The 25,806-nt window shown below is 37.6% G+C and overlaps 2 protein-coding genes across 4 annotated transcripts; one reads left to right on the forward strand and one right to left on the reverse strand.

Annotated features, from left to right (window-relative positions):
- The first annotated feature begins 119 nt into the window (after positions 1–119).
- Positions 120–1,420, forward strand: LOC113576233 (molybdopterin synthase catalytic subunit). Its single transcript, XM_027008202.1, has 4 exons — positions 120–240; positions 341–494; positions 1,000–1,123; positions 1,238–1,420. Exons 1-4 carry the CDS (start codon positions 120–122, stop codon positions 1,322–1,324), a joined length of 486 nt encoding a protein of 161 aa, XP_026864003.1. The 3' UTR covers positions 1,325–1,420.
- Positions 1,398–25,806, reverse strand: itga2.2 (integrin, alpha 2 (CD49B, alpha 2 subunit of VLA-2 receptor), tandem duplicate 2). 3 transcript variants are annotated; one of them, XM_027008189.2, is made up of 30 exons: positions 25,722–25,806; positions 22,797–22,920; positions 20,213–20,322; positions 19,853–19,944; positions 19,584–19,698; positions 17,641–17,768; positions 17,356–17,504; positions 17,043–17,193; positions 16,578–16,731; positions 16,314–16,387; positions 16,063–16,207; positions 15,022–15,167; positions 14,434–14,577; positions 13,323–13,526; positions 13,083–13,213; positions 12,592–12,755; positions 12,010–12,269; positions 11,842–11,924; positions 10,904–11,045; positions 10,191–10,283; positions 9,924–10,000; positions 9,743–9,826; positions 9,380–9,482; positions 9,175–9,285; positions 8,929–9,039; positions 4,226–4,339; positions 3,871–3,960; positions 3,551–3,667; positions 3,138–3,271; positions 1,398–2,141 (listed from the first exon to the last, which is right to left on the reverse strand). In XM_027008189.2, exons 1-29 carry the CDS (start codon positions 25,765–25,767, stop codon positions 3,161–3,163), a joined length of 3,573 nt encoding a protein of 1,190 aa, XP_026863990.2. In that variant the 5' UTR covers positions 25,768–25,806; the 3' UTR covers positions 1,398–2,141; positions 3,138–3,160. The 3 variants fall into 3 exon arrangements, with proteins under 3 accessions (XP_026863990.2, XP_026863983.2, XP_026863978.2); XM_027008182.2 differs by having other exon boundaries at positions 1,398–2,169; XM_027008177.2 differs by having other exon boundaries at positions 1,398–3,271.

Below are 25,806 nucleotides of genomic sequence, written 5' to 3' on the forward strand. Positions count from 1 at the left end.
TTTTATTCTGTTACAGGTTTCAAACCGACATGAAACCATGTCTTTTAATCCTAATCATTTTAATACTTTAACACTGATCATTTGATTGCAAGATGTTTCTTTTGTATTAAATTACAGAAATGGCAGAAGATGGAGGCAGTTATCTAGACCTTATTAAACTCACCACTGACAAGCTCTCCATTGATACTGTGTCAGACTCTGTAACATGTTCCTCCTGTGGAGCCGTATCGTTATTTCTTGGTGGGACACCAACTTTCACAGATACACACTTATATTTAAGTATTTAATATCGAATTTGCCTTCTTCATGAATTGATGTACACTTGTTCTGCTTGCGGCAGGGACTACCAGAGACCACTTTGAGGGGAAGACTGTCGTTCAGCTTGAATACGAAGCATATGTACCCATGGCAGAGTCTGAGCTGAGGAAAATATGTGCTGACATTAGAGCAACATGGCCAACTGTCCGGCATATCTGCATTCATCACAGGCTTGGGTGAGCAAATCCACTGGTGCCAAAACTAGTCATCCTTTGGTATGAAAATTTTGAGAATGATTGATTATTTTTCATGTTTGCTGACATTTACTGTCTTGTAGCTGCTTAGTTAATTTTCAAACAACATATAAACAAAACTGTAATTATACAGTTTCATAATCCATTTTTAAATTAGAAATTAACCTGAAAATATTCCCTAAAATTAACCCGAATGATCAAAGCTTAATTGCCAAACCTCATCTTAAATCTAACCTAATACAAATTATTTATATATTTTACTTTTATTTTGTTACAAAATCAACTTTATGAAAGTATTGTCTTTAATTTGCCTGATTTAGTTAAATGTACGATTTTTTTTTTTTTAATCAGATTTTATTGGACATGCATTTTTAAGGCAGCTATTTGCAGATAACCTAAAAATATTGCAATATGGTAACTGGAGCTAGAGTTAGACCTTTGTGCCTGTTACTGGTATATTGATTATACTGGGCATGTGCGTCTGCAGTGTGGTTCCCATTACAGAGACCAGTGTTATAATTGCAGTCTCATCACCTCACCGTCATGATTCTCTAGAGGCTGTGAAGTACTGCATAGACACTCTGAAAGCTACTGTCCCTATCTGGAAAAAGGTGCACTTGTGTTGCTATACTACTGTTTTAGTACAGTTTATCTTTTAGATTGAGATGTTATTTTTAAATGCACACAATAACGGTGTTGTAAATTGTTTTTCTTTTACATTTTAGGAGATTTATGAATCAGAGGAGCCATGCTGGAAAGAGAACAAGGAGTGCAAATGGGCAGAAAGTAGGCTCAAGAGCAAAGCAAGCTGACCTTCGACCTCCAACAAGTTGCATTTCTTTTACCTTGTGTGTTATTGATACCAGATTTACCCCTGCCACAGCATTGAATATACATGTAGAATTTTATTGAAAACCGCAATGCTTTAAAGCAGTTAACGGATTTAATTATTGCCAAATGAATTACAGTAAAGTCTTTAGTAACAAAAAGCAGTACTCTATCTGCAGTATTTCTAGAGAAATACCATTCCAGTGCAAAATTTAATTTGTAAACATTTATAGCATTCGGTGCATGTCCAGTGCTCTTCCCTGATAAGTCTTAAAAGACCCTTAAGTTCAGTGTGTGAGGATGAGTCTTTGCTAGTAAATGTATGCAAACACAGTAATTTTCATATTAGTCCTATTTCTGTTAAAACCACAAATGTTTTGCATATTGCCTCTGATTGATAGGCTGCAAAAGAGGGACTTTGTTTAATGTAATTAATAATAATCTTAATGGTTAAATGTAACTCACTGTGGTGTATCACGGATGACATAAAAATACAAATGCATACCAATGTGTAGCATCATGGAAAATGAACATAGGAAATAAAGAACAGAATTGTAAAGTTTCACATGCAATGAATAAAATAAATGAATTGCTAAAGAAAAACTGTCTTCAGCTGCTTTTCAAAGTGCCTGACACCCAAAGGGTTCCAAGCTTTGCCTTTAAGACACAGAGAGCCTGTATGTGTGCAATGTACAACGCACTCAGTAGAAGGTACAATGGTGTTATAGTCTATAAATAGTCCAGAACAAAGAGTCATAGTAGTCTTAAGTCAGAGGCAACATCCATCATCTTTAAGTGTTCCTGAGAAAGAGAAATGAACAATGTTGCTCTGTGATTTAAAGGAGAAAATAATTGACATGAGTACCAAGTACAGTATGTTCATCACTCCAGGTTTGATGTATACAAACACATTTCTCCTGGGCTACATAATAATTACATTTACAGGCATACCAATAAAACCACAATGTTTTACATTAAACAATTTTTTTCCTAAGGTTTGCAACTGTCACTAGCCACTGATTAAAACTGCTTAGTTATTCGTGGCATTTTTAAAAATGTTCATTTCAGTGTTTGCTGTAAAGGTATAGAAAAGGTATTAAATTGTCCACTGTTTGGGGTTTATGCAACTTATTCAACTAAATAAATCTGAAGCCCTTTATATGGTCCCTAATCTGTTCAATATCATTATATTGTTTTACAAGTGATTAGATCTCCATACCTACATTTTACATTTTCTATCTTGTATTTTAAACAATATTTACAGTATTTATTTAAAAATAAGATTGAAACAGAAAAGGAAATAAAGGAATAATATTGTTGCAATGTTGGTGTGCTGCCCCATCCCTTATGCTGTCCCAGTTGCATTTCATAGATTAACTAAGTAATGCTGAGGGATCATCCCCCATATGAAAGATCCAGTGTTGAAGACAGACACAAAAAACAGAAAGAGAAAAAAACAGGAAATGTGGATTTTCCATGGCAGCACAACAGGCCTGTTGTTTGCTCCATGTAGTATTCAGACTTGCCTGGTTGCCCTCAGTCAAACCAGTTCACAGGGTCACAGGGTCAACATTCAAGCTTGCCCTCGCTTTCTGGTAGGACCCACGCTTTTGTTTTAACCCTAACTTTGCGCTTTCATCTGGACTGACTAAAACTGCCTGGTGAGAATATTAAATCTGGGATTCATATTCCCTCATCTCTTTGTCTTTGACTCTTTGGCTGATCTGTTTTTGGCATATCTGAAACTGGTGTGTGATAGGTGATGTGACTCCACATTCTCCAAAAATGATTCAGGACCTGTGCTTGTTGGCTGATTATCTTTAAGATGATTCAGGATCTGTGCTTGTCAGCTGATTGTCCTGCAGTCCTTGTCTTTCTGCAGTGTCTTGTCCACTCTGTAAATGCTCAAATTTCCTCTTAAAAAAGCCCAGCTGTAGAGATCACGGCACAAAAACAATGTTTTTTATTTGCAGCTATTTGAAAGGTATGGTATTAAGGTGTAGGGAGAAAAAAGTTAATCATAAGTTAAACTATAAATAAACTATAAATGCTTTTATAGTTTCTAGCAATACATTATACATGCACTGGTCTGAAAATGGCCATATGATTAAATTATTATGCAGAATATGAAAAAGGATTTACTAATTTATTACACAACAAAGAGTTCTCATGGTGGCTAGCTAAAATTAGTTTGAGTACAAAAAACATACCTTCCATAGTGCTACAACAAGAAGTGCCAGTAGAAGTAGGCCTCCAATGACACTGCCCACAATAACACCAACAGGTATGTCTGCTTTTGCTCCTGGTTTACTCACAGTTACATTAACCTGTTAAAACAAACTACTCTAACTTAACAAGAAATCACCCATGTTTAGCTAAATGTGTGTTGAGAAGCGCGAATTTCTAAATGGGCTAGGGCCCAACAACATTCCTGCCAAGTACTTTTAGACATAGGTAAGTTGGTGGTTTGCCAGCACACTGAGCAGCATGTAAATAAAATGAAATAAAGATTTTCATCATCATTTAGTACCTTCACATCTTTGTGGTAGATTAAGATCATATCAGGCTGTGAAGTCTCAATCTTTGCGTTCACAGTCAGATCAACTGAGAGGAAATCAGCCTGCAGACACAGTAAGCACAGAGCGAGAACAAGAATAAAACTGACAAGGAAAATAGGGAGAAAAGATTTTCCATTTTATTTTCAATAAATCTATGTTCTCCCATTTAAATAATTGGAATTAAAGAAGTAGTGAAATAGGACTTTAGAGACACAGACAGACATACAGACAGAGAGATAGATAAAGCATTCACTTCAGAAGTGAATATTTCAATATGAGCAAAATCAAGTAACAACATTAAATGAGAGAAAGTAAAGCTGAATAAACCATTGAAAATGTGCCATTCCATATCCATGCAGTCACATTCACGTAGGAAAGGCTCTTCACATTTATGCCCTTCAGCACACACTTCACTTGCTTGCATGCTGCACGCTCGCAGTTCTGTAAATGACAGGCACATAACCAGTCAATGTAAAAAAAACTAATATTCAGGCTAACATTACTAATGGTTTAAACTATGTATGATGTTAAAGCTTTCTATTAAATTGTCATTATTTGATATACAAATTGCTATATTAAATTGGTTAAATCTTAACCACAATAAAACATCAGTATATTACTGTTTTTTTTACACCTGCTAAAATAAATTTTCTGAAGTTATATCCTTGTGTTAGTCTGGTAGTTTGGAGTGTAGGTGTAGATGTCGAGTGCTAACTAAGTGTAGGTGTTGAGTGATAATTGATTGTAGGCATAGGTGTAAGTGTTGATTGGTAACTGTAGACTGTAGGTGTCGAGTGGTAACTTAGGATAGAAGAGTTCTCCAAGACTTTGTGGTGTAACAAAAAAAATGTATCAAAGCAAATGTGAGCCATGTACAAGTGCTATTAAATGAAAATATTTAGTCCAGTTGTTGATTAGTTGAGCAATAATCTACTAAGTGACCCCTAGTGGCATAAAGTCCATAACAGTGAATAACAAGTTAATTAATCTGTTAACTGCATGGCTGCACAGACTAAACCCTTCTCAACTCACACAGACATAACAATTCCACCTAGCTTTTTTAATAATATGCCATGCTGTGCTCAATATGCGTGCCTTTGTACAGGTAACCCAGGCCCTCCAGGCCTAGAACGTTCCATTACAGCAATACAGCATAAAAGCAGACAAACAATTTACAAGATTTTTTGTAGACATGTCTTCTGTGTACATATAAAAACACGAAACAGTCACCCATGAGTATATAAGTGACGTTACAGGTATATACATTTATATTGTCAGTTCAGACACATGGAGTCTTTTTGTTCTTTACAGGTTCCCCCTGTCACCTAGGATGGCTGTGGTATCAACCTTCTAAAGGTAAGTGCACCTGCCAGTGGCACTCTTTTCCAAGGCCAGCCTGGTAAGTATGTACGTCCCTTTCACCTTACATAGTCACAGGGTATGTTACACTGTCCTTGGTGATGGGACAGTGCACATGTCCTCATCACAATCTCATATTTTCAAAGCCTCAAACACAAATCTAAAAACTCAAAATCAGTTCACCAAATTGCATCTCTATCCAGCAAAAGCAAATTACTGATACACACGTGTCAATTTTGAGCCTTCATTTGAAACACACACAATTCAACAAAATATCATAGTCACTACTGACAATCCACTAAACACTAGCACAACCCGTTTAAAACACCCTTATTAATGAATTAATGAATTGATAATTGTGCAAAAGAAAAAGAGTATAAATAGTCATATGGTGAAATCCATGTAAACATGCCTGCATGAGGATCCATGCAATTCAAAAAATGCAAATATTACCAAATATATCAAAATATAACCAAGTATATCCAAATATTTATGGATATATTTATGGAAATGCAAATAAGCTTTTGGTACAAAGGTGCAAAGCAAACACTTTCAATAGGTTTCAATAGGAAGAATCTTACCTTGATGACAAGGAATAGTGGATTTATTCTGCCACAGTATAACATTTCTGAGCTTAGATAAAACTTCTACTTTACATGTGACATTTTGCCTGACCAGTAAGGCTACTTTACAATAAGAGGTATAAGGTAGAAGGATCTTATTGAGAACAGTGGATTGTCATTGAAGTATTCATTGACCTGAATTCATGGACCTGAAAATCTGATGTCCAGAATGAGGCAGGGCGCTTACTATTTCTCAATCAGAGCATCCAAGAGATGACATAGAAATGTCATTAGAGATGTACAGTCCCCTCAATTACTTAGATGCTTGACTTGTTTCATTTCACCAAAGACACAAAGGAGCTCACCAGAGGCATTGGTGACAAAAGACATTGTGTTCTACTTAAGTGTTTAACCAGCACAAGCCACCAGAAAAAACTTCCAGGTACCTTGACCTTGATTCTACCTCTGGAGCTATGCTAGAAGGATTTTTCGAAAACATGTTCTCTCTGTTAGTGTTTTGATGATACTGGTGGAGAGCACTAACACAAAATCTCCCACAGGTGTTCAACTGGGTTGAGATCTGATGACTAGCCATAACATATGATTTACACAATTTTCATTTGCATTAGAATATTCAGGCACCACTAATTGAAAGGACACAAAATACATACAACACTACTGTTCATAGAGCAGTCACAGATAAAGTGGCTAAGGCAGGGACTGTATAAGTGTAGATAAATCCATTAATTCAACTGCTGAATTATAAACATCTATGGATGCTTAGAAATGTAATTTATATTAAGGAAAATATCAAATGATTATTTCTTTTAGCTGAAGTTCTTAATTTCCAGCTTGTAAGGGATGCATTGCCTTTGTACTCATCATTGTCTTTGTTCTTGTTACTGTCTTTAGCTGCCTCATGCAATTCCTTTCACTTATTCTTTTGGCCTGCTTTTTTTGGATACATCTTTGTACACACTACAAAAAGATTGATGAATATTGAACAAAATATTGAATAATGAAACACAATCACCTAAAAATAAGATGCAAATGTTATTAAATAAACACAGAGATGGAATTCGAAGAAGGTTACATCTTCCTGAGGAAGTATTTTGTCCCAGTGTTAAATTGCACTCATCCCAGAGCTGACTAAGACACTAAGACATGGTTGTAAGCCAACTATGATCTCTAGGACAAAAATCATGGACGTATGGCCTCTACTTAGCATATTCTGTCAACTGGAGGAGATTTCTAATAACTTGTGCATGTTCACTAATCCTACACTCTTTATTTGCCAAGAATATTTGCCAGAACATGGAATCAAATGGAATGGAATCAACTCTCATAAACGTTATTGCTTGGTTTAAAATTAGGATGCAAATTGTTTTCTTATCATTGCCAGCATGAGAGCCACTTTGAGGATTGACAGTTGCAGTGAAGGAATGAGGTTTTTTAATGTCTTCATGCTTTTCCTGACACCATCTTGCATTCTGCTACTAGGGCTGGATTGTCTCAGAGGCTCTTTTGCACAGTCTGCATCTTCGGTCTTGTATGTTGTAATACACCCCTGCTTTAGTGGACCTAGTCTTTTTGCTTGATCTTGTGCTGCTACGATTAGTGCTTCTGTGCAGTCCTTCAGTCCTGCCCTTTCCAGCCATTGGGGGGATTGTCTTATGTTAGCCATCAGTCTTTCTGTAAGTGACACATTCCATGGAGGGGTGTATCTGACTGAGGCACTACTTCATAAACTCATCCTTGGGGGCCATCGCATGGAAGTATTCATGGATGTTACAGCCCTGAAGTTCAGTTCCTTCTGTCCAAATCAATTTTCCTCTTTTTACTGTGAGCTGACCATAGTTATCCATCCAAAATGACATTCCTATGTCCTTTCTGTAGATCCTGGTGGATCATTGAGTCAATATCCCTTTCAGTCTTGGTGCACAACTTGATGACATCCATGTACAGGAAGTGGCTGATATTACTTTTTCTCCTGAATCTGTACGCATACCCACTCTTACTGATAATCTGGCTGAGAGAATTCAGTAATCCACTGAAGAGTGGTGCTTTCACTGTTACGACTCTGCCTGCGAACTCTGCTACTGCTCTGTCCTGCAACCAACCCAACACAGAATACCTGCTTCTTCTGCTGCTGCTCTGTCCTACACACCAACCCAACAGGGAGTACCTGCTTCCTCTGGTGATGCTCTGCAACAGAGTAGGCTGCATGCCTTCACCACTTCACCTCTGCACAGTGACAAAGAGTACTTTCTTTCAACATCGTGGCCACAGCCCTGCTCTGGCCGAATGTACTTGCTCTAACTGTTGATTCTAAGAACATTGCTACTTTGCTCTCCAATGGAGAATACTTCCTTTCATCGCTGCTGCTTTGCCCCAACACAATGCAGTTGCTTGCCACACTAGCATTGCTGTTAACAATGTTAACTGGAGAATGTTTCTAGTCCTTGTCCATTCTCTGTTCTGTGTACATACATGGCTTCTGAACTGTGTAAACTTAAAACTCTTACCACCTTACTAGAGACATTGCCTTGACAGTCAGGAAAACTGAAATACTAAGCCAACACTGAGTATCAGCATCCATCATGGATTGAGATAAAAAATCTGAAAGACACACAACAGAACATCACTGCAGATTGCCACACCATCAACAGGTGTGGGCTAGCATACTGCCAGGCCACCCAAACCTAGACAGGAGCAACCAAGAGTAAAGGGCCTTGCACAGGAGCTCAGCAGCAGCAACCCGGCCAAGGCAGGTCTCAAACCGACAACCTACCGACCACAAGTCAAGCACCACAACCACCAAGCCAAAATCTGAAAGAAGCCTTGTATAATATTCCAGAAGATTACTTCAGAAAACTTCAGGAGAGTTTCCCCAAAAGAGATCAAGATGTGCTTAGTGCCAAGGGAGGGCACACAAAAAACTGACTTTTGCCTGTAGAAGCCATTTTGTTTTGTTTTTTTAATTGTGTTTAAAAAAAAAATGCAAATGCAGCATAAACATATCTGCATTTGAAGTTCACACACACATGCTTTCATACACATGATCATATAAACACACTCACACACACATTCACTCACACACACACTGACCAGTTCCTGAATCCCTCTGAAGCTTTCCGGCTTGAAGCTTGCTGTATACTCTTTGTCTTTGATCTTAAACGGGTCAATCAGAGCGCCAGTTTCACACTGAACATCACGAGCCTGTTAGATGAGAACCAACATCAATAAAACACAATCAATTCATAAATGGAATCATAGTTTCATAAATTCCACAATTTAACTCCAAATACAAATAAATCCTCATTACATATTGTAGCATTAAAACCTAGTTCTCACAGGTGCAGTGGTTACAGAGGTTACATATATCAGAGGATTCCCTAGTTTTGAAGTGATGGGAAATGACACATCAAGGTAGGCCAGTTTGACTGGGAAGATTCCTCCAGACACCTGCAGGTGGAAACACCACAGAGAATACCGTCCTTTTATTGAACTACCACTAGAGGTTCTGTTTAATTCCCTCTAAAGAGGAACAGCCACTGACCTTCAGACTGAATGTGAACTCTGGGCCTATGTCATTAAATGTTTTCATCTTGGTTGGAACAACTTCCAATTTGTCAAGCAAATAAACATTCATGTTTGCCTCTCTGTTTAAAAAAATAGACAAAATGAAAGAATGGCTTCTAAACATATTTAATATTGTTGGGTAAAGTGTAAAGTTTACATTAGTATAGTATTTCTCCAAAATTTAACCTTCACAGCAGGATCATATTTTGCACATTGTGAATAGCTTGTCTTCTCTGAAATTACTATGTAGTTACATAGCCACATTGTTGAAGTAAAGTTATAATGTAACCAAGACTTTGCAGTCCTGCTGCAATGCTCTAAGAATGGGTTGAAGTCATACCTACTGAGAATGATCCCTGAGTTGTATTGGATGGGAATGAGCACTGTCTCTTTGTTATCTGCTGGAGTTTCCTCTGTACTGTCACTGCAAGCAGAAGTACTGAGAGTAAGGGCTACTGATTGTTTACACCCTGTACACAGGAAATCATAACACAGAAGTCAATGCTCTAGACAGCTCCTACCTTTGGGCTTCAAAGACCACAGATACCTCTTTTTGTAGATGGCCAAAATTAAAGTCAAAATTAATCTCAAATGTAACCTGAAATGGGCAATGACAGAGTGGTAGTGATACAAATGTATGGATTAAGTTCTATCAGAGATTAAAAGTAAAAAAGAAACCACTACTGCTACTACTACTACTACACAACAGCCGCCGACAATGATGATGGCAATAGTTATTTACAATGTGCACTTATACAGAAGAGTCATTTATATACAGTGAGTCTCACAGATTGGTCAGTCCTGAGCGCAGGATAGCCCACTTGGCACGTCAGAATTTCAGCATCTTTGGCGGAGGTGCATTTCACCTCTGTGCCATCCCTCTGAGAAAGGAGATTGACATGAGGGGAGTGCCACAATACAGACACACAGAGAAAAACAGAGAGGCTGTTTGCCTCATGAGCTGTTATTGGTGTAATACTGCATGACTACCTTTGTCAGTCCAAAAATAGGTCAATATTGTGTTTGTACGTTTACAGTGTTAGAAATGCATTGTGTTAGATTTTCATGCAATTAGAATTCTTTTCTGTATAAATTTGTTCTTTGAATACATTTTATTCTGACAAAGAAGCTCTTCAAGCAACAGGCTAAAACCAGATTGATAGTTTTTTTCTTTATACATTGTTCTCTGTTAAAGGAAAATTCTATGATAGAACACATATCTGATTAAGAGTTCCTTTCAGTTCCTCTGTTCCACTGTAACCTTTTGTCCTTATACCATATATTAATACTACTTAGTCTCTGAACATTTGTTTTGTCTTGAGAATATACTAATCTCTAAATAGTTCTCCTTTTTTTACACATATACTCTCATGAAAAGAGGAAATAAACTGCTCATGCTTCTCAGCATCCCAGCATTATACATCTCAATATTACAATCTGTTATAGAGCAGTGAAATTTTACTGCAAAATTCAGTAGTAAATTTGAGTATGTCATACATACAGGTGGTGTAACAGAGGCATAGAAAAGGTTGCTGGAGTAGTGGGTGGAGACTCTTGTGTTGTAGGAATTCTCCCTTCTGTTCATCACTGTCACAGTGAAAGACAACCGTTTTTCTGTGTAGGTCACCACAATGGGGGTAGAACTACAAAAAAAAGTTAAATAGATCATACAAGTATAGATCAAGCATTTTTCAGGCACACACACACACACAAGCATTTTTCTGTACACACACACACACACACACACACACACACACACACACACACACACACACACACACACACACACACATATATGATGAGAAGGCATGTAATTTGTTTCATTTATACTCCTTTTAGATGAGAAATGTAAAGACTGGACAGCTGCAATGAGCTCTTGGCAGGTCTTCCTATGCATGGGACTACACCCTTGCAGCTGGTACACAATGTAGCTGCACTTCACCTGTTCAGGCTTCCCAAACTTTCGCATATCCACTGTGCACCTTCACTCTCATAACTGCATTGCTGTGATCCTTTCACTGGCCTCGTGCAGCTGCACTAGACTGAAAACCCTGATACTTACCTACAGAGCCAAAGACAATCATGCCCTTGCCTACTTGAAAGCATTTGTATCATGCTGTAATGTGTCCTGCAACCTTCATACCTCAAACTTGTACAAGTTTATGAAGGGTAAAAATTTCTAATGAGAACATGTTCTTTCCGTATCATGATAAAAACACTCCTGAAACTTTTCTCAACATAAATCTGACAGCTTCCATTCAGTTACTCTGTGATTTGCACTTTTTCTAGTGTTTACCTAAATGGTAATAGAAAGTTCATTTACAGATTTTACTAGAGATATACTGTATTAAGCTTTATAACTCTGATATCCCAATATTATTATTATGAGTATTCAATTCAGATAGATTTCAGCTATTGTAATAATTGAAGTTTTCTTACCCAGACCGAGGCTGGCTCTCTGCGCTCAGAACCAGGTCACAGTAGCATACTTCATCAACACCACAGTCCTTAGAAAATGGAATCTGAAGTAAAGATAACAGTCAGTGCAATAATTGTGCAAGATCACAAAACCATTCAGTCACCATTCAGTCACAAAGTAACACTTACAAAAAACTGCCATGCAGTGGGACTGAAAACATCTAAGACAGGACTGGAGTCTGGGTTCTGGAGCCTGATATCTACACGCACGGCTATGGAGTTGACAAGGTCAGGAGACTCCTGTACATAGACCTGATGGTCCTCACAGGTTTCCTTTGTAGTCACGCTGATGTCCCCCTGGGCGACTCGCTCCAGGTTGCCAAACTGACCTCTGGAACTGACTCGAGATGACTGGAGGTCAGCATCCAGTGTCAGGTTGTATTTGATGTCTAATTTTAAAAACATACAAGTTAATTAGGGTTTTTCGTATGGCTTGATTAAATATTCACTATTTGTATAGTAATTTTTGAATAAATGTCTTCCCAAAAGTAGGAAAAACTAAACTATTTAAGAAATGCTTTATGCTTTAATAGAGTAGGAATTTTTACTTGCCATGTTTCCTTATTAAAATATGTAGAAATATTCAGACATATATTTAGAAAACATGCTAAATAATTTTACATGCTAAGTGTTATAAAATGTATCTAAAGAGGAGGAATAATTAATATAGTAGTAACAATTTTTTCATTTTTTAAAAATTGAGGTGGTTACCTGCTGGGCTGAATGGGTTTGCAGGTCTGAATGTTGCACTGAAGCAGACTTTAGCACTGAAGCAGGATACCATTCTTCCACTGAAGCTACAGGTCTTACTAAGAATGCTGATTTTGTCTGGGGTAAATGTGACCTTGGCTGTCACAACTGCAATTCCCCTGGACCTGAAGCCACAAAATATAAAAGCCACCTGTAACTACAGATATCCTGAAAATCCTCACTGAAGACAACTTCAGCGGCTAACTCAATTATAAATAGTAAAAGGGATACACCTATTGCATTTTTGATGCAGTTTTTAACATACAGTTTTGGGCTTCAAGAACTGTAATACCATGGTGAAAAATGTTTAAGCTCAGCTAAACAATCTGACATAGATAAAATCCACTGCAATGTCAATAAAAATAATTAATTTTATGACTTCACCACTTTTCCATTGATGAAAACCATTAGTGCATTATGGGAAAGAATTACTGCAGAGAGAAGACCCTCACCAGAGCTGAAATACCTTTCCATAACACCCCACTGACACATCTGGAATGGAGTCTCCATTTATGTCTCCACTGCCATCTAAAGAACGCCCAAAGAACTTCAATACTGGGTCCAGTTTAGTGCCCAAAATTTTCTGGAATTAGAAAAAAAAAGAAAAGAAAAAAAAAGAGACAAATGAAATCTCATGTTCTGATGCTGTTGGGTATTACTGGTGTCTGATTTAATTCATCAGCTTTTGCTACCTGCGAGCTCTGTTTTCTGATAGTTTTATTATCTCCATTGTATATGTATATGGCTCCTTGGTTGTTTCCCTCCAATGGAGCTCCAATAACCACGTCAGTGAAGCCGTCCAAGTTGAGGTCAGGGACAGCAGTGATGGCCATCCCGAAACGAGCATTTACCAATGGAGAGGCACCTTCCAGTGACCCTTGGCTTTCCAAGATTCCCTGCAGATCCACAAATAAAAACAGACTTCCAGCAAAATATTGGCTTCATTTTAAGTTCCAACTATGTCAAAGAGGTCCACACAAACAGTTGTACCCAAAGTTTTATTGTATTATTGAGATGCCACCTACACATTCTTATTGATTTTAGCACTGACTACAAACTTTTTTCTGGCAGTTTCTGGCAGATTACCTGAAGTGCTGTAGCGCATCCACTTCACTCAGCTGAGGCAGACCTATTTCTACTATCCTGGAACTCACAACTCAGTTGGTGGAAGTCTTTTTATGTAGCTCCTCAATATGGGACTAGTTTATTAGATATTAGGATATTAGGAATGTCTATGCTCTATATGTGATTTTAAAATTTATGCTAAAAACATTAGTCTAAGCTTATTCTTAGGTCATTTTGGTCTTATGTAATTCATAATTTTTTATTTGTAGTAATGTTGTAATGTGTTATGAGTTATTTTATTAATTTGATCAAATTAAATATTGATACCTGTGCAATTCACTTTATGATTTTTGAAATAAAATTAAATGTATTATTATGTAAACGATGGTGGTTGGATTACTCTTGATAGAAGCTGAAAGGAGATGAACCTCTAGCAGTATACTTAGATTTTCCAGATTTTCACCATGTTCCTCCTCAACATTTCCTCCTCTCTTACCTCATCATGTGATTATAAATAGAAAATACAACCATAAACATTCTAACACAATCAAATATAAATAAACAAGAGCATAAATTGCCAATACTGAAATTTAAAACTTAACCTTTTATTTAGTGTATCTCACAAAAACAACAACAACAATAATAATATTAGTATTACTATTATTATTGTTGTTTATATTATTATTAAATGTTGACATTTTCAAACTAATGCTTTAGTTTTGTCAATAAACAACTTACTTTGGTGATGGAGAAGACGTAGACTTTGCCAACCTCTTTCTTCTGATCACTCATGTACATTGGGGCCCCAACCAACAGAAGGTCAGTAATACCATCACGATTCACATCCAAAGGACAAATCACACTGCCAAAGTATGAGCCAATCTGCCGAACAGTGCAAAGCCAAGTGCAAAACATCACATAATGCAATAGACAATAAATGGACAAACAGTCCAAATTTTATTTAGTAATCAAAAGAATGGACATACTACTTCATTACTGTAGTGTATCTCTAATGCATCTTTCCCTCTCTTATGGTAAAGTAAATGGAGGACAGTAACTTTAAAGAGTAATGGTACAAAGTGGTGTAAACTTTGAGAGAAAAGCTACTATTGAAGGAAAAGATTCCCTGACTTCCTACCTGCTTTGTATTTTTACCATTACCAATGAGTGAGTGCATACTCTGGCCAGAAAGTGGCTTCTTGCTACACACCCAGCTCTGCCCACTTTCTGTTCACTTGGGAGCTTACAGTAGTCATGTTAATATTTTTGGACAAAACTAATGTATTATGACATAAACAGAGGACGCTATGACAGGAGATGCATTACCTGCTCTCCTCTCTGAGAGTCTATGATTCTGGGCTGCCACTGGCTATTGAGGACGTAGACCACAACCTGGCCAGTATGGTTGGAACGAGGGGCACCACCCACGTAGTATTCAGAGGAGCTATCGATCAGTGTGGTCACTGAGTATCCTGAACATGGCACAGCACAGGTAACCAACAGTACAAATGGTACTTTAAAATCTCAGATGTTGCTATAAACACACTGCAAACTTTTCTACCAAGAGTGGCATTTAAGAGTCTTATATATGAAGCCATCAGAGTGCTGAATATCCAGTATCTAATCACTGAATAGACAATAAGCTTGCACTCACACAACACATCTAGAACTCACATGGACATTCACATCTTCACCTCTGTACAAGCACTATTCACTCAGCATTCTGCCATGTAGAGTAGCAAACACAGTAATATTTAACAGCACACTGCACATTACATACTGCCATACACCCCACTCACCGCTACTCAGAGTTTAGGTACATTAGACATGTAGTACTACATATTAAAATGCGCATTCTTCAGGGTGTATAATCTGCATGTGAAAACAAGAATGATGTACCCAAGACTTGTGTATATGCTAATGAGTATATATTTGTGTATTTAATATTGAAATAATAAGTTCTAAGCACCTAATATTTTCACTCACATTCACGCCATTTTAAATGTGATTGACAGTAAATGACAATTGAGTTGATTAGATCTGAACTTTAAGGAAACGTGTTGCATGGCAACATGGCTGACAATACAAATATACAGTGAATTTTGATCTATTAATGCAACTCAGCAAGGATTTTGTCAATCCAATGGGACTGTGTCTGTAAGCCCATGCATCCAAAATATTTCCCTTGTAGAGCACAGGAGATGATTATATTTTTTACTCAATTAGGCATCCAATGTTTGATATTTTACATCCAAGTCTACTTTTTTATGGGCTTTAATTTTTACTTTTTATGTTCTCTTGTTCTAGTCCTGACAGAGGAAAAAACAACCGAGGCAGACTTATGTGTGCCCAGGGAGGCTTGCTCACCCAGCAGGGCACTGTGCATCTGGTTTTTGTCATCCAGGATTCTTTCAAATGCTTGTTTAGGGAAAATCTTTGATCCCTGAGCATTTTTATGGACAACTGTTCCACTCCATCCATATGCTCCAGCAGCCCCCAACATCACTACATCCTGGTAAAGACATGACATCCCCTCAAAACACTTATTTTAAATATTTCCTATATAAACTATACATTATTAAGTCATAACTACAATTTCATGTGATATGCAAAAGTACCTCTTTCATGGTCTGGTGAACACTGAGGCCAACTTGAGACATCTCCATCTGGAAATCTTCACCCTTCCCCGTGCCTTTATCCCAATCCCACAAGGAAAAATACACAACACACTGCAAAATCCTGTCTATGCAGTCAGTGAAATCTGAGAGGCACTTTACTTCTAAAATGTCTATAAGTATAATGTTTATAATGTGGTCTTAACTATTTTGCCAGTGGTTAATTATTGTTAATTATATAAAGTATATAAGTATATAATACTTTACCCTCAATGGTGAAAATCCGGTCTCCAAGGGTTCCTGCTATGTTAACTAAACCAGCCTCTGATGACACGTTGAAAACATGCTTTTCTTTTGGGTTGCTGGCAATTGACTCAATTTCCTCAATAAATTTCTTAATATCTGCACTTTCTTTCAGGATCTGCGTATATTGAAACACAACATCAATAACACAGTATAACTGTACATCTATAATGACAAGTTCAATTTATACAAGCCCTTCACAAACCCAAGGACATTACATTAGCTACATTAGCCAGGTAACTCAAGTGCAAACTAAAGAAGCAAAAATAAGACACCAAACATACACTAGCTGGTTGACTATATTTGGAAAATTGTGTAATTAGAATTTTTGCTGAACCATTCATTTAAACTTTACTCCAATTATTTGGATTTAAGAAACTCCTAAAAGCAAGGCAATTAAAAATGTAATTTCAATAGTCTCAGACTTACAGCAATGCCAAAGCGAATTATATTGTCTTTGTTACAGCGCTCCATGACATTTGCACTCAGATGAGCATCAGCAGATTCTCCATCAGTGACCACTACCATCACTTTGGTGGCCCCTGGGCGACCACCATGTTCAGGCAGAAATGCTGACTTTCTGACAAAAACAAAGAGAAAATTAGACAAAACTCTTCTATAACATGTCACTCTATCTAAACACTGCACAATGACTGTGATCTTATAGTTGTAGAGTGTGAATATTACTGTCATTCAAGGATGACAAGAGGGCTGCTCATGGTGACATGAAAGGAATATGTACCTGGCAGCATCAATGGCTGCAAATGTATTAGTTACTTGTCCAGTTTTCTGCTCCATAGTGTCTGCAACTTTGAGCATTCCATCTCTGGTTTTATACTTGTTCAAATAGAATTCAAAAACCAGATCTCCTGAATACTGCATTACACTGACCTGAAGGAAGGAGGAGCAGCAACAAGCATCATTTTGATGGTCAAGGTGGATAATATTTAGACATGCTTAAACCTGTTATACTAGGAACAGCAATGAACCAGTGCCTAAAAAGAAATGAACTAGTTTAAACATGTGCCTGAGCTTTGTCGGGTCCGATGTCAAGACTCGACAGAAGTTTGTGAAGAAATTTCTGAACATCAGGCCAGGGGTATATACTGTTGGATCCATCCAAAACAATAGCGATATCCACTGGACCACCACAAGCTGAAGGAAATTAAACATATCAAATGATATAATTATGCAAGAGGAGATTTTGTGAATTTATGGTTTAAAAATAGAATTATATATTTAGTAGTAAAAGTGTGTGTGTGTGTGTGTGTGTGTGTGTGTGTGTGTGTGTGTGATAAAGAGAGAGAGAAAAAAGACAGAAAAAGAGGAAAAAAGAGGGAGAGAAAGAGGGCGAGAGGAAAAAAGGGGGGAGAGAGTGAGAATGGGGGAGAGGGAGACCAGTGAAAATGAGAGTAAAGGAGAGACCAGTGAGAGTGAGAGTAAAAGAGAGAGAGAGACCAGTGAGAATGAGAGTAAAGGAGAGACCAGTGAGAGTGAAAGAGAGAGAGAGAGAGAACAGTGTGAATGAGAGTAAAGGAGAGACCAGTGAGAGTGAGAGTAATAGAGAGAGAGAGAACAGTGAGAATGAGAGTAAAGGAGAGACCAGTGAGAGTGAGAGTAAAAGAGAGCGAGAGAGAGATCAGTGAGAATGAGAGTAAAGGAGAGACCAGTGAGAGTGAGAGTGTGGAGAAAGAGACCAGTAAGAGTGAGTAGTCATGTTTAAATGAGCTCCTAAAATTTAACGGCTTTATTTGTTTTAAGATAAACTGTAGAAAAACAAATAATATGAAATCAAATAATGATAGTAAATATACATTCAGAAAATAACTAAACAGAAAAATATCAGAAAATAAATAACAAAAAAGTGAAATCAGTTAGCACAGCCTGTCGTTAGCTTGTGAGTTCAGTTCAGAGCAGCAGTTACTACAGGAAATAACGAGATACCCTAGGACTGGTGGCATTTACATGAATGAATTGGCAAAAATGTTAGAAATGTTCCTAATTGTCACTCTGCAGGTCACAGTCTGCACAACTCAGACATCAAATTCCTATTTATGCAGATGATATTGTTCTGCCATCTCCCACTGAACAGGGGGCATAGAATAGAACCTGGACCTGCTGGGGCAGTACTGGCAAACCTGGGCCCTGACAGTAAACCTAAACAAAACAAAAGTTAACAATAGAGAAAACAGTCCTAATACACAATAATACCTCACAGGCTCCAGACCAGAGGAAAATAACAAACCTGATCAGAATTAACCAAACTACAACACAATTAAAAAAACATGTAATTTATTGCGAATCTCAAATAAAATCACAAAGTAAAATGCAATGTTATATATATATTTATCTGTATATATATCTTTTTCTCTATGCACCCCTGTTTCTCTTCCTCAGTTTGGACAGAGCACTCTCCACCATTTCACTGCGTGTTATACTGTGTATGACTATGTATGTGACGAATAAACCGAACTTGAACTTGAACTTGTTATCTGGCCCTAAAAAGATGGTAAACCATGGCACAGTTACTGACCACCGTTGCTGAGAACTACCTTGACAAAACACAGACACAGTGACCATCATCTGGCTATAGAGAACGACAGACACAAGAAATCTTGGCTGCCAAAACTTCAGTTTGCCAAAATTAAACAAAAACAGAGCTGCACTTTCTAACAGAACGCTCAGAACTCCATGAAGAGATCCATGAAGAATTCTATCCAAAAACATATGTTAAATGTCTGTCTCAGATTTAACAGCCTCTCAATTACTCAGAAATTATTACACCTGCTAGGGAGCACAAGGAGTGCTGGACATTAGCAGCATGATACAACCTTGTCTGTCACCATAAAAGGGACAGTGAATGACAATGTCAGGAGACGCACACACATACATTTTTACAGAAGGAGAAAAAGAAGGAGAGAAAGGAAGTGGGAGAGGGAGAGAGACAGGGAGATAAGAACGCATTCCTACTTTGAAGAGCAGGGATGAATGCAGGTTGAGGAGTGAACAGAGGGCTCACATCTGCACACAATCCTGGGTAGAAAAACTGACTACCACAGCTCTGGGCCCAGAGAGGACCGCATGTCTGAAACATGTGTAGCCACAAATGCATGCACACACACACACACACACACACACACACACACACACACACACACACACACACACAAACAGTAAATAAATCTGTGCATCCTGATACAATCTGTATGATCTGAAAAGCACACCATGAGCAGGTTTACCATGAATGCACTGTTTTTGGTTATTCGTGTGAGGGTCAGACCCAGACTCATATTTGTGTTGATGTTCTGCACATCGAGAATGTTGACAGAGTCTGAAAAATATTTTTTAATGAAATAATGAGTTTGTTTACTAAATAAATCATCTTAGTAGTTCATAGCAATATTTAATGTGAGGGATGTTAAATGTTAATATTTCTTTGCTTTTAATAGTCCTCTTAAATCCATAAACCACACACAGGACTTAAATCTCTAAAGTCTACAGATGTCTTACTGAACTTCTCTGAAGGGTTTGTTCAAACATGGGGATATTTAGTACCATAAGTAGTGTATACAGGGAAAATGGCAGACATGTTAACTTACTCTGAAGGTTGAGTTTGTCACAGGTTGCCTGAGGGCCCAGGATCTCACACTTATAAATGTTTCCCTTTCTATTCTGAGGATAACCACTCCAAGGAGAGCCCACCAGTAACCTGCACAACAACACATAACACAGCAATCACACTGTTCAAAACTTATATACAGGAAACCTGAGAACCAAGACTGGGGAGACGGTGTTTTTAATGTGTGTAGGTGTATATTGAATCTTCTTCACTGAGATCTGGAGGGAAGATCTCAAGGGAACAAGGAATCTAAAAGGTGCAAGTTAGTTATGAGAAAGGAGTTTTAGTTTTAGGTGTGGTCCTCTGAAACTGTAAAAGCACTTAACTTATGGCTTAGTTACATTATGGATCACAACTGACAAACATTTTTAATACTTTTATGAGATTTGATTGTAAAATCTTAAAATCTGATTTAATGTGTATTTTCATTGACGACTCCTTAGGGCTAGAATCTAGTAATTAGCCTCACTCAGGAAAGAAATGTCAAGCACCAAATATGAGAATTGCATAGGATTGGAATGGAATTAAGAGAATCCCATAGGATTGGAATGCATGAAAACAGTATATGCTCTAGCCAAGGTTGGCTAGGTATTGTATGTGTATGTGTTTGCATTTGTTTGTATGTGTGTTGGTTTGCTGTCACTGTTATAACATACAATTGTCATGTTAAATTTTATACACAAATAGAGGTTTCTGAAACTAAAAAGATGAATCTTGAATACATTTAAATGAAAACTCTTGTAGAATTATAAGTATAGATGTGCATGCATATTTGTGTGTGTATGTGTGTGTGTGTGTGAGAGAGTACTTGATAACTTTGATTTCACACTGCAGCCTGTTGACACACCCACAAGATTACAGGCAGTAAGTCATAACACAGACCTTGGTCACCCTAACCTGTCACAGTACAGCACTGTTATGACACAATCTCAGACACACCTCATGTACTCAAAAGTCTAGGTCCAAAAAGGCCAGAACATAAAGGATTTATCGAGATGCACACTCCACTCATGTACGCCTCATACATAAAGCCTCCAAATGTCATAAGGCCCCATATAAAGAACCTAAAAAACATTACGCTAAGTGACTTTCAAATCCACAAGACATGATGTGGCAAATGGTGTTAATTACAAACTCATAAGGCACTATTTAAAGAACCAACAATAGCACTAACACTAGCACAAACTCATGAAGCCCATTTCATCCTAAGTGTAACCAAATGAAGGACTTTTTCTGTTTAATGCAAAAGTCAGGACAGGAGAAGAACAGGGGCATATGAAATTGAAAAACATCTAACCTAGTTTCTCTTTTGCAGCATTTTAAAACTTGACCTGTGGTTTGTGGTTATGAATGTGATCGCACACCTACTAGAGGACTCTTGTCCCACCCACAGGTGTGTGTGTGTGTGTGTGTGTGTGTTTGTGTTTCTGTGTGTGTGTGTGTGTGTGTGGGTGCATGTGTGTGTGTGTCTGTGTTTCTATGTGTATGTGTGCACGTGTGTGTGCCCACATTTTTTGTTCATGTGTATGTTTTTTTTTGGGACAGGAAATGCTATTTTTGGATCGTGTCAATTTGGGATGTGTGTGACTGAGTCAGAATGAGTAGCCAGTTAAGTCTGAGGAATGACACCATCATATCTGACCGATTAAACCCGACTCCAGCACAGGAAATGTCTCATCTAGCAAAATAAACATGTCTAAGCTTTGATGCATTATCACTATGAATTCAGAAGGTGAATTTTCATACTGTCAATTTATAGAATTTACTGTGAAATATATAACATAGCGATTAAGATTAACCAGGAAGTATATGCCATAAATGGAAATCACAATGAAGTCACATGGCTACTGGAGTAGATCGGTTGGACCCTGACCATGCAAGGTGCTTAAACTGTCAGTGTCAAAATCATAATGGAAATATTTGCTTAGTAGTTATGCAGTTGCTGTATCCACTTAAGAACTTACACTCCAAGGACTGGCTGGTGGGTGCTAGACTCAGTTCCTCAGTTCCTCAGTTTTGTTCTACATATGTATCACATTAGTTTTATTGTAGCTACCAGTTCATTTATAGCAGCTACTCAATAACATGCTTTAAGTTAATAACTAAATAATAAGCCTTGACTTTAAGAAAGTGTAGATTAATCTGCATTGCATGAATGCATTGAAAACATGATGTTTTATGAAGAAATTGTTCTGGAAAAATGTTTTTAGGTTATACGTGGTTCAGTCAGGAACAGAATCTCCTTTTTTTTTTTTGTATTGGCAATCAAGGAAGGAACCATTTTCTGGGCCCCATTATAATCTCCACCATGCAGACAGCATTATAGACCATGACATGCAACATGTGTATGTGTGGTCATTGGTTGCCTGAACGTTGGCATGAGCATGTATGAAAAAATCAAAATGTGTGGATGTTGGAGACGTGAGAAAGCAAAACTCCACTACAGTTATGTTTTTTTTGGTTTTTTTTTACTTAAAGTGTGAAATGTGTTTGATTTGGTGATGCATTTAGTATGTGATTATAAATAATGTAATTTAATTTAGATACACACACAAAATCCCTACCATTTTCCCTGGTGATTGCTGAACTGCTGTATGGTGTATCCAAACTCCTCCAGCGCAGGTCCTGAGAATACTTTGGCTCCTGCTGTCCCCACATTAAACCCCCAGGACTGCTCCACAGCCCAACCTGCAGATACACATACACTGTAGCATCATTCTGCCACATGTGACCAGCAGAGACAAGCACAAATCTAGACTAGACATGCACAGATTCCATCAGCATACTCTGCCTCAAACAGACCTCCTTTATCTGAAACAATCCAGGAACAAATATGGCATCTAAAATTATTGGAATTCTTGACTTATTATTTTTTCTAATTCACCATAGCCAACTGTCAGCAATGGAAGTCATACATGTTTTTTTAATATAAATTTGGCAAGGTAAATTCTTGAAAGGCTTCTTATGAAGGACTGTTTAAGAACAGTCACTCGGAGGACATTAATTGCATATCTCTGCCCTGCAGCCATATCATTGGCTGCTGTAAGACTTAGCACCAGACAAGGGAAGGAATACGAGTGTGGGCATATAATTGGTAAGGATGGTGTGTGTGTGTGTGTGTGTGTGTGTGTGTGTGTGTGTGTGTGTGTGTGTGTGTGTGTGTGTGTGTGTGTGTGTGTGTGTGTGTGTGTGTTTGTGTGTGCGTGTGTGCATGCACATTTGCCCATTTGTGTCAATTACAGCTTTACTGAGTTCTTAACATCATAAACAGTACTTAGGTAATCTTGCATTTAGGCACTCTCAGTGTAATGTGAACCTATACCGCCAGTACTCCATGGCTTTTAAACAGGAAGTTTACCCAAAATCACATCTGATAACTGTTACATGTGCCTAACATTTTTAGAAAGATCTATACTGAAAAAACAAATTGAAACATATAGCAATTTCAGTGTTGTATAGTGTGTGCCGTGTTGAATATTTATTGCATCACATATAATGAATTATTAAAAATCTAGCTTTTATGGTTAATAACCTCTGCGCTAAACATACATAAATCCAATACTGCTCCATTTCATGCAACATAAAATCTCTTTGATATGCTATTTTGTATAAATAAGATTTATAGACAGTCCACACTCAGCACATTGTCTTACTCTGATGAACTGAATTGAGTGTAGGCAGGTATCATCCTGCTCTAGTGTAGCTGTACACATGACATTTCATACCAAGTCACTCTGCACTGTTACACTGCACTTTTCGACTCAAATAGAGTCAACACTACATTTTATCAGTTTTCTTACTATAGGGTGCAATACACACTAACATGATATTGTTTAAATTCTGTTTTGACAGGCATTGCACAGTCAAGTGGAGCAGGGAAAAGAAATGTGCTTTAACATGTTGTGGTCTTTTAGGATTTGTCTAGAGAATCAGTCAAAGATTGTTAGCATAGATGTGCAGGAGCCACTACACAACAATTAGAAATAGGCAAAGCCAAATTTGTTGATATATCGCTTTTTTGCAACAATTCTTGTCACAATGCGGCTTTACACATGTCCGAGTCCAAGCACCCAGTGAGCAAGCCAAGGGTGACATGGAAAAATTCCCTAAAGCATGAGGAAGAAAACTTGGGTGGAACCAAGATTTTTTTTAAAAGCCGGGGGGGGGGGGGGGGGGGGGGGGGGTGGATCCTCTTCTGGCTGATAACAGACACTACAATAGCAAAATATTGGAGTAACTACTCTAGAATTCAGTCACAAATATACAAAAGAAACAAATGTGTGACAACATGTGGTTAAACCATAAACTAAGCAATACATCCTGTTGATAAGTTCATAGTTTGTCAGCGTAGAGACTTGAGTCACCACACAAAGAGTCTATTAAAGGCCAGATAATGGATATAGTAGAGAGAATGAGAGAGACTGCTAAAACAAGAAGATGGGTGTTGTGGGAGAAAAGATGGGCAGGAGAACACAGACAGACATAGGAAGGGACAGACTGACAGACTGAGACAAAGACCATTGGGGGGGGGTTGATGATTCCAATATGGTTCCAGTTCACTGGCTACTTTATGGCCAGTAAGCCAGATAACCCAGTTTAGAGCCCAATTTTATAGACTACCATTTACAATCACAAATCATACTTTCAATAATTTCAATTAAATTTAAAATTTTTAAAATCTATTCACTTTTGCAGCTTTGACAGCTAGGTTTATCCACACTTCAACAAAATGTTCATTCCTGAAGATAATTATTTTCAGATGCTCTTTTGAGAGTACAGAGAGATGCCATACCCATTCATGAGACCGATTGCGCTGTTTGCTTTTTACACGACGAAGTCAATATTTAAAAAGCATATTTATTCAAGTTTTTGCTCGGTCCTTGTATTAAATGTTTTCTACAAATTTGAGGGGAACAACGACTCTCTCTTAAACAGTTTGGTGCGTTGTGGTGCGAAATCTTACAGGAAATCTTTATCAAGTAGCGCTTCAAAAGTTTATCTTGTAAGACCGGTAAAGTTAATAATTCCTAATAAGGAATGAATAAGATTATTATTATAATAATTATTATTTTTGACAGGTTTTCTGGCACGCGCTCTATTGTTAATATACCTATCACTACATACTTTTACATGAAACTTCTCAACCGATTACTCTACTACATACTCCAACACTTTCAAAAAATATATGCATAGAGCAATGCATGGAATTGCGTGTTTCTCGGATAACTTTATACTTTGTTGCGTATGCGTTCACGAATCTCTTGAATTATATTAAACAGGGTAGCTGGCTCGGTTATGCAGAAGTTCACATAGCATCTTACAAATATCCTACGCTTGCTTTTATTTTGATTATCTTGTGTTGTGTGCTGCGCAATGTACCGGAAAAGTTCAATTCCGAGAAGTCATGTAAACCTGCATTTCGCAGTCTACAACTGTAGTTTGAAAAAAACACCGACAATCTGGGTATAATTTTAATAATCATTCCTTACCTTGTACTGCCAGAAGGACCAGCAAAATGTTATTTATTGAACCCATGTTTCCAAAACGTGGAAGGGAAAAAACGTGTTAAGAGAC

This window comes from Electrophorus electricus, chromosome 17 (assembly GCF_013358815.1).
Source record: "Electrophorus electricus isolate fEleEle1 chromosome 17, fEleEle1.pri, whole genome shotgun sequence".
Classification (NCBI taxonomy): domain Eukaryota; kingdom Metazoa; phylum Chordata; class Actinopteri; order Gymnotiformes; family Gymnotidae; genus Electrophorus; species Electrophorus electricus.

Bases quoted from the DNA above. Each gene is read 5' to 3' on its own strand.
- LOC113576233 (XM_027008202.1), top strand. From the start codon at position 120: ATGGCAGAAGATGGAGGCAGTTATCTAGACCTTATTAAACTCACCACT. The intron at 241-340 runs GTGGGACACCAA...TGCTTGCGGCAG, and splicing joins AGCCGTATCGTTATTTCTTG to GGACTACCAGAGACCACTTT. The intron at 1,124-1,237 runs GTGCACTTGTGT...TTTACATTTTAG, and splicing joins CTGTCCCTATCTGGAAAAAG to GAGATTTATGAATCAGAGGA.
- itga2.2 (XM_027008189.2), bottom strand. From the start codon at position 25,767: ATGGGTTCAATAAATAACATTTTGCTGGTCCTTCTGGCAGTACAAG. The intron at 19,699-19,852 runs GTAAACCTGCTC...CACATGTTTCAG, and splicing joins CCAAAAACAGTGCATTCATG to ACATGCGGTCCTCTCTGGGC. The intron at 9,286-9,379 runs GTCAGTGGCTGT...TTCCACCTGCAG, and splicing joins AGTTCACATTCAGTCTGAAG to GTGTCTGGAGGAATCTTCCC.